This window comes from Oncorhynchus gorbuscha, linkage group LG22 (assembly GCF_021184085.1).
Source record: "Oncorhynchus gorbuscha isolate QuinsamMale2020 ecotype Even-year linkage group LG22, OgorEven_v1.0, whole genome shotgun sequence".
Taxonomy (NCBI): domain Eukaryota; kingdom Metazoa; phylum Chordata; class Actinopteri; order Salmoniformes; family Salmonidae; genus Oncorhynchus; species Oncorhynchus gorbuscha.
Window position 1 is genome coordinate 840,618 of NC_060194.1, and position 13,006 is coordinate 853,623.

The 13,006-nt window shown below is 41.9% G+C and overlaps 1 protein-coding gene across 3 annotated transcripts in view; it reads right to left on the reverse strand.

The window, feature by feature from the left end:
• Positions 1-13,006, reverse strand: part of LOC124009532 (anion exchange protein 2-like) — a 124,116-nt gene that overhangs the window by 965 nt on the left and 110,145 nt on the right. For all 3 annotated transcript variants that reach the window (XM_046321402.1, XM_046321400.1, XM_046321401.1), the window contains 2 exons: positions 814-983; positions 56-229 (listed from right to left, as the gene is read on the reverse strand). In XM_046321402.1, the coding sequence (XP_046177358.1) occupies positions 56-229; positions 814-983 (344 nt within the window). The remainder of the gene's footprint in view (positions 1-55; positions 230-813; positions 984-13,006) is intronic.

The window sequence follows — 13,006 nt, forward strand, 5'->3', positions numbered from 1 at the left end:
ACAACTCCTGTAGGCGGTGGCAACAGTGCTAGCCGGTGTGTGTGGTGAGACTTACACACTGCATCTCGCGCGTGGTGAAAATGCGGGGCAATAGGAACCATTTGATGGGCACGGTGAGGATGAGGACGAAGGGGAAGGCCAGCGAAGCCACGGTGGACATGACTGTCCACAGTGCCGCCAGACACACCAGCTGGATCCCCGTGAACAGATGCATGCGCAGGGTCCTCACCTGGAACACACACACACACACACACACACACACACACACACACACACACACACACACACACACACACACACACACACACACACACACACACACACACACACACACACACACACACACACACACACACACACACACACACACACACACACACACACACACACACATATATTAGAATAGCAGTTCTAGTCAGAGTCAGTAGTTGGCTTTCAAAGGCCTTGCCCTTCAGATGCTAAGGACACTTTTACAAGATAGAACCAGTGTCGTTATTAGGTTTTGTTTAGCTACTCTGCAGCACAGGATTTTCAGGCGTGGTTGGGGTTTGGGTAGTACGTACATTGTGGACGTAGGTGTCGTCGAGGTTTGGGCAATACACTGACCTTGCAGACATAGGTGTGGTAGGGATTCAAGCAGTGCTGCTGACCTTGCAGCTGTAGGTATGGTTGGGATTTGGGCAGTACTGACCTTGCAGCTGTAGGTATGGTTGGGATTTGGGCAGTACTGACCTTGCAGCTGTAGGTATGGTTGGGATTTGGGCAGTACTGACCTTGCAAACATAGATGTTGTTGTGGTTTAGTGGTACTGACCTTGCGGACATAAGTGTGGTCAGGATGATACTTGGGAGGCATCAAAAGCAGCAACATGCGCTCGGTGAGCTGGATACCGTTGAGGGACATGACGCCCATGTAGAGGAAGATCCCAAAGAGCACAGCGATGGGGATCTGACGCAGGAGATCTCCGATCACAATGGACAAACCTGGCCAGAGGAACAGACGTGAGAAGAACATTTGTCCTAGGAAATGAACACACCATTTATATGAAGCATGTGTCTGGATCTAAAAAAAATGTTTTAAAAAATCACGTGAAAAAAAACGTGGTTTTCCAAGACGTATAAACATGTGAACAAATCACTTGAGAAAAATAAAAACAATTGTTGTTGACATTTTCATGTTTTCAGACAAGTAAAGTTTCACAAGTGTTTTTTTTAGGCTATAGAATTTACACAACTTCAAGTTACATCTGGTTTCCCATCCATGAACTGGCTAGAACCCTGCTTATCTTCAGAGACACACCAGCAATGGGGTGCTCTGTTGCTTGAATGAATGTGCCAAATCTTGCAACTAGAAAAAGATAACCAAAAATTGCAGAAAAGGGGGAGACATTTTGTTTAATCACGTTTTCATAAAAAAATATTTCACTGCAAACATTTTTTTTTGCATACATTTACATTTGCAATATTTTGTTTTGCTATCAATACTTTTGGGTATATGTTTTGCTATCAATACTTTTGGGTATATGTTTTGCTATCAATACTTTTGGGTATATGTTTTGCTATCAATACTTTTGGGTATATGTTTTGCTATCAATACTTTTGGGTATATGTTTTGCTATCAATACTTTTGGGTATATGTTTTGCTATCAATACTTTTGGGTATATGTTTTGCTATCAATACTTTTGGGTATATGTTTTGCTATCAATACTTTTGGGTATATGTTTTGCTATCAATACTTTTGGGTATATGTTTTGCTATCAATACTTTTGGGTATATGTTTTGCTATCAATACTTTTGGGTATATGTTTTGCTATCAATACTTTTGGGTATATGTTTTGCTATCAACATCGTTTGCAATACTAAGAATTTGGTTCTCGACATCAGACGTTTTGCTTAATATCAATGGCACAAAAGCAACTCACTCACTAGAGCACATATGTCAGAGTCAAGGCCCGCGGGCCACATCCGGCCCGCGAGAAGGTTTTTTACGGCCCCTGGGATGATCTTGATTTATTATTAGAACAGGCCCGCAGACCGCAGCAAGCCGGCAGCCCGCAGATCTTTTACACGCACCAATACTACATTTCCCACAATGCAACGGTGACACCGAGCAGTAGGCTGCTTCATTTCAATATTTATTGGCACAGCAGTTGTCAGCATCACAGTAAAATTAACTTTCAGATACCCATCAAAAATGGCAAAACGGAAGGTGGACACTGAGAACCGGGGGTTTCAAACAAGGTGGGAGTCGGAGTATTTGTTCACGGAGGTAGCTGGAAAACCTGTGTGTCTTCTGTGTGGAGAAAGTGTGGCGGTACTGAAAGAGTATAATCTGAGACGACATTATGAAACGAAACACGCGGACAAAAACAAGAATATGGACATGGAACAAAGGCTACAAAAGGCAGAGGAATTAAAACGAGGCCTCAAATCTCGACAGGCTCTGTTCAAAAAAGCCAAATCACAAGGCCAGGCTGCTGTCAAGGCCAGTTTTATTTTGGCAGAAGAGATCGCTAAATCAGCCCGGCCATTTACGGAGGAGGATTTCATCAAAAACTGCATGATTAAAGTTTGTGACGAAGTTTGCCCAGAAAAAAGCCAACTCTTTTTAAATGTGAGTCTGAGCAGAAACACCATTGCCGAGAGAGTAGACCAGTTGTCCATCAATCTAAAAGAGCAGCTTGTGAAAAAGGGAAAAGATTTCATTGCATATTCCTTGGCTGTGGATGAGAGCACCGACATTTCTGACATTGCCCAGTTGTCAATTTTCATCCGCAGTGGACTCCAGCCTAAGCGTGACAGAGGAGTTTTTGGCTTTACGTCCTATGCATGGCACAACTACGGGGCATGATTTGTATGAAGAGGTGTCAAGATGTGTAAATGAGATGGAGCTGCCTTGGGAAAAACTCGTGGGTTTGACAACCGACGGAGCACCTGCGATGTGTGGACACAGGAGCGACTGGTGGCGAAGATACGGGAAAAGATGCAAGAGGAAAACGCGACAGGTGAGCTAACAGCTTATCATTGTATCATACACCAGGAAGCGTTGTGCGGTAAAGCCTTGAAAATGGAGCATGTAATGAGCATCATCACGCGCACAGTTAACTTTATCAGAGCCAAAGGTTTGAATCACCGCCAGTTCAAGGCATTTCTGATGGAGTTAGAAACGGACATGGTGATTTGCCTTATCACACAGAGGTGCGATGGCTAAGCCAGGAAAGGTGCTTCAAAGATGTTTCGAGCTTGTGAGGAGATTTGTCTGTTCTTGGACAGCAAAGGGAAAGACACAACACAACTCCGGACAAATGTTTCTGTGTGAAATGGCTTTTCTGTGTGACATTACGAACATCTGAATGCAATGAACTTGCAGCTGCAGGGTCGGGATCGTGTCATCTCTGATATGTACAGTACAGTGAAGGCATTTAAAACCAAACTGACTCTGTGGGAGACGCAGATGCGGAAAAAAATTTGAGCCACTTTCCCAGCTGCCAGACCATGAAAGAGAAGCTCTCTACCAGTGCGTTCCCGAGTGCACAGTTGGCTGATAAAATAGGTATGCTTGCCGCTGACTTTCGACATTTGCTGACTTTGAAGCACAAAAAAGGTTGGAACTGCTTTTTGCTGTTGATGGAAAGCTCACCACCAAACCTCCAAATGGAGTTGATTGACCTCCAATGCAATGATGCACTGAGGGCAAAATATGCGGCAGTGGGTGCTGCGGAGTTCGCCCGTTTCCTCCCCGACACAATGCCCCAGCTGCGCATCCAGGCTGCTCAAACGTTGTCTATGTTTGGCAGCACATACCTGTGTGAACAACTGTTTTCTTTGATGAACTTGAACAAAACATCACACAGAAGTCGACTTACTGCTGAACACCTCCACTCAATTCTGAGGATTTCCTCAGCTCAGAGCCTTACCCCGAACATTGATGAACTTGTGGAAAAGATGGGACACCACCAAGTATCACCCTCAACCTCAAACAAGTGAACATTACTGTGCAATCACATATTTAGAGTTTTTACTCAGTTCAAGTTTAAAAGTTAAAGTTTAATATTTGTTTTCACTGCATGTTACTTCTCCTTAAACAAAGTGTTGTTTTTGATTAATAGATTTTTGCACTTTATTTTATTGTTTTCAATCCAATTATATTTTAAAAATATTTCAGTTGAGTGGATGATAGAAAATTGCTATTACTGTTTTTTTCTTTGAAGTAAATTTAGCCCACTTTTGCTAAAATAGAAAATATAGGCTACTGATGGTGCCTTGAATATGTTTTCTTTCATTTAATGTTCATGTTATGGGGATTTTTATATAAAGGAAATTTGTCTTTTGTGTCTGTTGAAAATTAAAGATTACTGACAGAGCCATAAGAAAATATTGCTTTATTTATCTGATCATATTGGAATATATTTGTTAGGTTTTCAGTAGGTTCAATTAGGTTCACTAGACTATATGCGTCATTTAAAAATTTTTCAATGAACATTCGAACAGTCCGGCCCTTGGCTTGTAGCTAAATTTTTTATTTGGCCCTCCGTCCATTTGACTTTGACACCCCTGCACTAGAGGATGGCACCATATAATAACACTATGACTCTATTTAAGGTGTTTAAAGTGCTTATTTGAAACTTTAACAAAGTGTTCTATGACCCGTCTTCATTTAAGGTTTTTTGTTTAAAGTGGCAATCCTTAATTGAAACTTTAACAAAGTGTTCTCCTTGCCCAGTGGTGACCCGTCATTCATGGCAGGTGGGGTAGAGCCCTGTTGTTTGTTGTTGTCTGTTTTGTTATATTGGCATTATTACGTGTCACATATCAGTTGGCAAACAATGTAAAAAATATAATTGAGTTAATAAAGCTGCATACAAACATGGTCTCTTTTTTTATTTCTTGAGTAAAGCAGCTCCAAAATGCAGGTGTTTCAAGCCCAGTGCTTTCTGTGGTGTGTGGGGCAGCCAGTGGAAAATACAGTGCGTAGGGGTTGGTAATGTTCTCTAGTTGCACCATGATTGGCTCAGTGTTCTGTCACTCATGGGGACACTACACGCAAAATCTACGGGGAGAGCTTGGAAAGTCAAGCCATAGAGTTACATTAGAAGTGCCCATCCAAGAAGGCTTTGGACACTGATAAAATGATGTCAAATCACATTATATCTACCGTAGCTTTGATTGGCATGATCATGTCAACATCATACTTTCAAAATCTTAGCTAGCAAGCTACACAAGTAGTCATCATGAATCAAGTCAACAATCTACTGGCAAATCCTTTTCAAGAAATGATGGATAAAACGTCTCGGCGCTCATCGGCCATAAACATTACACAACAAGTTGGAAATCGCAAATTCAACAATGATTTGTTGAAGGTTTGGAAGGAATTAGTGGCTAACTGCAAGTGTTGGAAAGCAATCACTAGCCTGCTATTCAGTAGAGAGGGTGTGTAGTCCAAGTCTGGTATCATGACTTGCTCTTTTGGGTGAGGATCATAGGCACCAGACCCCCTCCTCTCTCCCACCACAGTTTTATAACGGTCGTAAATAACTGCAGGAACGCTCTCTCTCCCACACAATGAAAGGGAAGTTTAAAATCCCTTCTTTACAACAGAGAGAGATATTGTAGTACTGTGACATCCAAGATTGGATAATGAAACAATATTTCTGTAATCCAAGCTGCTGGAAGGGTCCGTGGGTACTTAAAGAACAATCATGTCAAATTCATTACTAATTTGTGATGTAACTAAGGACAGTAGAACAACATAACTGCATCTCTGAATGTGTATATTTTCCAGTGATCAGATTCACATCTAGATGTTGTGGAACTTATATGATTGAATATGAAACTATTTGTGAGAAGATGTAATGGGATGTTAGCCTTCTAAGTGAGAGAATATGAAGTTTTAACAAGTCAGTGACCCCACCCACGTGAGCACAGAGATGTCGGCATCATGGAACGTCCCTTTTTCCAGATTTCATAAAAGGACCAGTGACAAAATGTACATTTAGACCAGAGAACGTGAGGACGAGCCCGTTGGGTGCTGAAATGGTGAAATGCTGAAATAGTTACGAAATGTAAATCTCTAGAGACCAGTACATTGCCGGGTTGCTATGGGCGTGTAAAATGGTTCTAGCTCTACATAAGACAGCGTGAGCTGAAAGATACGAAATGGTTAGACACTCTGAAATTTTCAACAGAGAAGAAGAAAATATCTGTAGACCAGTCAGCATGAAGCAGTGGCTACATGGCTGAGAAATGGTTTAAAACTAGAGACCAAGCAGGGGGACGGTGTGAACTGGATGTCACTAATGGTTAGACTCTACACGACCAGTACACAGACAGCGTGAGCTGAAAGGTACAAAATGGTTAGAAACTCTGAAACCTTCTCGAGTGAAGAAGATGAAGACAACACGGGAATACTCAGTCTGCAGCTGTAGAAGTACTTTAGGCAAGTAAATTTGACCGAGAACCACCGGGTGGTACTCTGAAAGATTCAATCCAAAGAACATTTCCCTATCAAACAACATAGCATAGTTCTCAGCTGTATGTACGTTAGCATAGTTATCAGCTGTATGTAAGTTAGCATAGTTATCAGCAGTATGTACGTTAGCATAGTTATCAGCTGTATGTACGTTAGCATAGTTATCAGCTGTATGTACGTTAGCATAGTTATCAGCTGTATGTACGTTAGCATAGTTATCAGCTGTATGTACGTTAGCATAGTTATCAGCTGTATGTACATTAGCATAGTTCTCAGCTGTATAGTTATAGTTATCAGCTGTACATTAGCATAGTTATCAGCTGTATGCGTTAGCATAGTTATCAGCAGTATGTACGTTAGCATAGTTATCAGCTGTATGTACGTTAGCATAGTTATCAGCTGTATGTACGTTAGCATAGTTATCAGCAGTATGTACGTTAGCATAGTTATCAGCTGTATGTACGTTAGCATAGTTATCAGCTGTATGTACGTTAGCATAGTTATCAGCTGTATGTACGTTAGCATAGTTATCAGCTGTATGTACGTTAGCATAGTTATCAGCTGTATGTACGTTAGCATAGTTATCAGCAGTATGTACGTTAGCATAGTTATCAGCTGTATGTAGTTAGCATAGTTATCAGCTGTATAGCATAGTTATCAGCTGTATGTACGTTAGCATAGTTATCAGCTGTATGTACGTTAGCATAGTTATCAGCTGTATGTACGTTAGCATAGTTATCAGCAGTATGTACGTTAGCATAGTTATCAGCAGTATGTACGTTAGCATAGTTATCAGCTGTATGTACGTTAGCATAGTTATCAGCTGTATGTACGTTAGCATAGTTATCAGCAGTATGTACGTTAGCATAGTTATCAGCAGTATGTACGTTAGCATAGTTATCAGCAGAATGTACGTTAGCATAGTTATCAGCTGTATGTACGTTAGCATAGTTCTCAGCTGTATGTACGTTAGCATAGTTATCAGCAGTATGTACGTTAGCATAGTTATCAGCTGTATGTACGTTAGCATAGTTATCAGCAGTATGTACGTTAGCATAGTTATCAGCAGTATGTACGTTAGCATAGTTATCAGCTGTATGTACGTTAGCATAGTTATCAGCAGTATGTACGTTAGCATAGTTATCAGCAGTATGTACGTTAGCATAGTTATCAGCAGTATGTACGTTAGCATAGTTATCAGCTGTATGTACTTTAGTGAAGTCCTTTGTCTTTTTCTCCCGCTCTTTCCTTTCCCTCTCTTTTGAATCCACCATTTTGTGTAACAAGCCGTCATTTCAGTTTAGTACACTAAGGACTTTTCATTGCATTATGTAGTAATCAATGTCTAAGCTATTCTGTTTGTGTGTTTATGTAATTCTGTGTGATTATTTAGTTAGAGTTCACCTGATTTAGAATTCCTCACAATCAAATATTGACCGCATTATCTACCAAGGAAATTCTCTTGGATAATAATCACAGCCGTATATATTCCCCCCCAAGCAGACACATCGATGGCTCTGAACTAACTTTATTTGACTCTTTGCAAACTGGAAACCACATATCCTGAGGCTGCATTCATTGTAGCTGGGGATTTTAACAAGGCTAATCTGAAAACAAGACTCCCTAAATTGTATCAGCACATCGATTGCACAACCAAGGCTGGTAAAACCTTGGATCATTGCTATTCTAACTTCTGCGACGCATATAAGGCCCTCCCCCGCCCTCCTTTCGGAAAAGCTGACCACGACTCCATTTTGTTGCTCCCTGCCTACAGACAGAAGCTAAAACAAGAAGCTCCCGCTCTCAGGTCTGTACAATGCTGGTCCGACCAATCTGATTCCACGCTCCAAGACTGCTTCCATCACGTGGACTGGGATATGTTCCGCACTGCGTCCAACAACAACATTGACGAATACGCTGATTCGGTGAGCGAGTTCATTAGAACGTGCATTGAAGATGTCGTTCCCATAGCAACGATTAAAACATTCCCAAACCAGAAACCGTGGATTGATAGCAGCATTCGCGTGAAATTGAAAGCGCGAACCACTGCTTTTAACCAGGGCAAGGTGACCGGAAACATGACAGAATACAAACAGTGTAGCTATTCCCTCCGCAAGGCAATCAATCAAGCTAAGCATCAGTATAGAGACAAAGTAGAGTCGCAATGCAACGGCTCAGACACAAGAGGTATGTGGCAGGGTCTACAGTCAATCACGGATTACAAAAAGAAAACCAGCCATGTCACGGACCAGGATGTCTTGCTCCCAGGCAGACTAAATAACTTTTTTGCCTGCTTTGAGGACAATACAGTGCCATTGACACGGCCCGCAACCAAAACATGTGGACTCTCCTTCACTGCAGCCGACGTGAGTAAAACATTTAGACGTGTTAACCCTCGCCAGGCTGCAGGCCCAGAAGGCATCCCCAGCCGTGCCCTCAGAGCATGCGCAGACCAGCTGGCCGGTGTGTTTACGGACATATTCAATCAATCCCTATACCAGTCTGCTGTTCTCACATGCTTCAAGAGGGCCACCATTGTTCCTGTTCCCAAGAAAGCTAAGGTAACTGAGCTAAATGACTACCGCCCCGTAGCACTCACTTCCATCATCATGAAGTGCTTTGAGAGACTAGTCAAGGACCATATCACCTCCACCCTACCTGACACCCTAGACCCACTCCAATTTGCTTACCGCCCAAATAGGTCCACAGACGATGGGTCCACAGACGATGCAATAGGTCCACAGACGATGCAATCTCAACCACACTGCCCTAACCCATCTGGACAATAGTACCATAGTACCCTCCAAACTCGTCATCAAGCTTGAGACCCTGGGTCTCGACCCCGCCCTGTGCAACTGGGTACTGGACTTCCTGGTGGGCCGCCCCCAGGTGGTGAGGGTAGGTAACACCATCTCCACCCCGCTGATCCTCAACACTGGGGCCCCACAAGGGTGCGTTCTGAGCCCTCTCCTGTACTCCCTGTTCACCCACGACTGCGTGGCCATGCACGCCTCCAACTCAATCATCAAGTTTGCGGACGACACTACAGTGGTAGGCTTGATTACCAACAACGACGAGACGGCCTACAGGGAGGAGGTGAGGGCCCTCGGAGTGTGGTGTCAGGAAAATAACCTCACACTCAACGTCAACAAAACTAAGGAGATGATTGTGGACTTCAGGAAACAGCAGAGGGAGCACCCCCCTATCCACATTGATGGGACAGTAGTGGAGAGGGTAGTAAGTTTTAAGTTCCTCGGCGTACACATCACAGACAAACTGAATTGGTCCACCCACACAGACAGCATCGTGAAGAAGGCGCAGCAGCGCCTCTTCAACCTCAGGAGGCTGAAGAAATTTGGCTTGTCACCAAAAGCACTCACAAACTTCTACAGATGCACAATCGAGAGCATCCTGTCGGGCTGTATCACCGCCTGGTACGGCAACTGCTCCGCCCACAACCGTAAGGCTCTCCAGAGGGTAGTGAGGTCTGCACAACGCATCACCGGGGGCAAACTATGTCAGGATTTGGCCAGGGTTGTTCCGGTTTTTGGTCACTAGATGCCCCCATTGTGCTTTTTGACCTTGTTTTCCCTTGATCCCCATTATTATTTGCACCTGTGCCTCGTTTCCCCTGATTGTATTTAAACCCTTAGTTTTCCTCAGTTATTTGCTCTGTGTTTGTATGTTAGCACCCAGCCCTAGTATTCTGTGTACTCTTGTTGATCCCGGTGGACTCTCTTGTGGAATTCTGTTTTTTGTTCTTGTTTATTTATTTTTGATTATCTTTTGAGGCTTTTTATGCTATACCTACCACCTTGTGGATTTACCTTTTTCCTGAAGGACTTCACTTTTTTTCTTCATTAAATACACCGTCTCAAGTACTGCTGTATCTTCTGGGTTCTGCCGACTATTCGTGGCTCAGTTGGTTAAGTGACTGTTTCTCACTCCGGAGACCCGGGTTCGTAACCGGGTCCTGACAAACTACCTGCCTTCCAGGACACCTATACCACCCAATGTCACAGGAAGGCCATAAAGATCATCAAGGACAACAACCACCCGAGCCACTGCCTGTTCACCCTGCTATCATCCAGAAGGTGAGGTCAGTACAGGTGCATCAAAGCAGGGACCGAGAGACTGAAAAACAGCTTCTATCTCAAGGCCATCAGACTGTTAAACAGCCACCACTAACATTGTGTGGCTGCTGCAAACAGTTACTCAACTCCAGCCACTTTAATATTGGGAATTGATGAAAATGGATGTAAAATATATCACTTGCCACTTTGTTTACATACCCTACATTACTCATCTCATATGTATATACTGTACTCGATACCATCTACTGTATCTTGCCTATGCCGTTCTGTACCATCACTCATTCATATCTTTATGTCCATATTCTTTATCCCCTTACACTTGTGTATATCAGGTAGTTGTGGAATTGTTAGTTAGATTACTCGTTGGTTATCACTGCATTGTCGGAACTAGAAGCACAAGCATTTCGTTACACTCGCATTAACATCTGCTAACCATGTGTATGTGACAAATAAAATTTGATTTTGATTTGAGTTAGTAAATAAATAATTAAGCCAATTTGTATATCGCGGATTCATCATTTATTCTAGGGTTTTGTAACATTCAGAATGAGACTGAAGGTAAATTCATTAATGACTGATTGATGACTGAAATCTTTATATCTTTAAGAGTTCATTCGGAAAACGGTAATTCGTTAAATCAACTTTTTCTGTGGTGCACAAGATTGCTAATGAGTTCATTGTTACAGGATTAATTGAATCATCGTAATAATTAAACATATTTATTGATTTGATAAAGTAATTGTCATCACATTAAAAGCAGTGTTGTCTCTTTACTATCCTTAAGGGTCTATTTTCCAAGCTTAAAAAGGATAAACATTCACATGCAACACCATGGGCCTGAAAGGTTGAATACATTGACCATGCTGTCAATCCAGCATGACTTCTGCCACGTTCAAAACAACTGGAAATTCTGAACTAGGGAATCTCAGACTTCAGTGAGTTCAAAACAACTAGAAACTCGGAACTAGGGAATCTCAGACTTCAGTGAGTTCAAAACAACTAGAAACTCGGAATTAGGGAATCTCAGAATTCAGTGAGTTCAAAACAACTAGAAACTCGGAACTAGGGAATCTCAGACTTCAGTGAGTTCAAGACAAGTGGGCACTCTGAAAAAAATTAGCTTCGACTGGGAAAACACATTTTGAACGGTCATCCAACTCGGAATTCCAAGTCGGGAACTCAGGCCTTTTTCTAGAGCCTTTTTCTAGAGCTCCGACCTGAATATCCCTGACGTCATGATTCACCCTTGTTTTTTCAGAATTCCCAGTTGTCTTGAAAGCACCATAAATCCAGAGAATGCCAGACTTTGATGACAAAGTTTGATGACAAAATTTGCCCACAAGAAGGACCGCCATGTCATTTTCCTGTTCAAGTGAGCACAGAACAGCAAGGTGAGTCCAAAAATGTATGCTGCTGCATAAATTATGTAATATTAGGGAGATATGTATACTGTAGATAAGAAAGTAATGCTAAGTTTATGTTGTGTAACAAGCTGTTAGTAGCCCATGTGCCTCACTCTAATAATTTGGTCCCTTTCCCCCTACTATTCTGACTTGGTGGTGTACATGTAGCCTATAGCCTGTGTGATGGAACATTTTATGTTGGTGCTTTTCTTATAACCAATTTCTATGTTCATGCAAGTGACGGATTGAACAAGTCCTCAATATCAGTATCTATAATTTGACACTACGTGCATAACCTTGTTTGGAGAAAGGGATATTTCAGTTTCAAGGTCTCAGCTTATAGAGAAGAAGCCTCATGGAGGTATTGGTCTGTCATATGCATGACCCAGTATTGGTCGGTCACATGAATAAAGCAAACGTTAATGATAAATTAATGATGAATAAGGTAAATCATTCAAATATAACTTGACTATATATAAGAGAACTAACGGGACTGCCCCAGGTGAAGGTCCTGATCGACATGTATACTTGGTGCATTGAGTTGGTTGGAACCTCTCCAGCTCACTGATAATAAAGGATGATTCATTTAAGATTGCCTTTGAGTGTCCCTGTGTAGAATTTCCATGACACCTGTTTTAGAAAATGTCATCATCAAATATTGTAAGAGCTTTCTTTGTCTGCTTATATGCCCCCTTTATTTATCCTACAATTCTGACTTGGTGTACAGGGAGAATAATGTAAGAACACCCCAAGTTCTGAATTTTGTCGCTGTACATTTCAAAAGTGTTGAACAAATAGTTATATTGACTGAGTCTGTCTTAGCTCGCTAATTAACATCTTAATCTAAATTATGAATAGCCTCTTATCCGCTCATCGTTCCTTTATGCTGTCGTGTCTCTAGTATGATTAAATGAGATGACATGCAATTTTACAATCGTTTACCTAACGTTGAATTATTTGATTAAATAAATAAATAACCAGCTCATTAGGAATCCGGAGCACCACGGAAGCATTAGGTTATCTCCCGAATCCATTCTTAA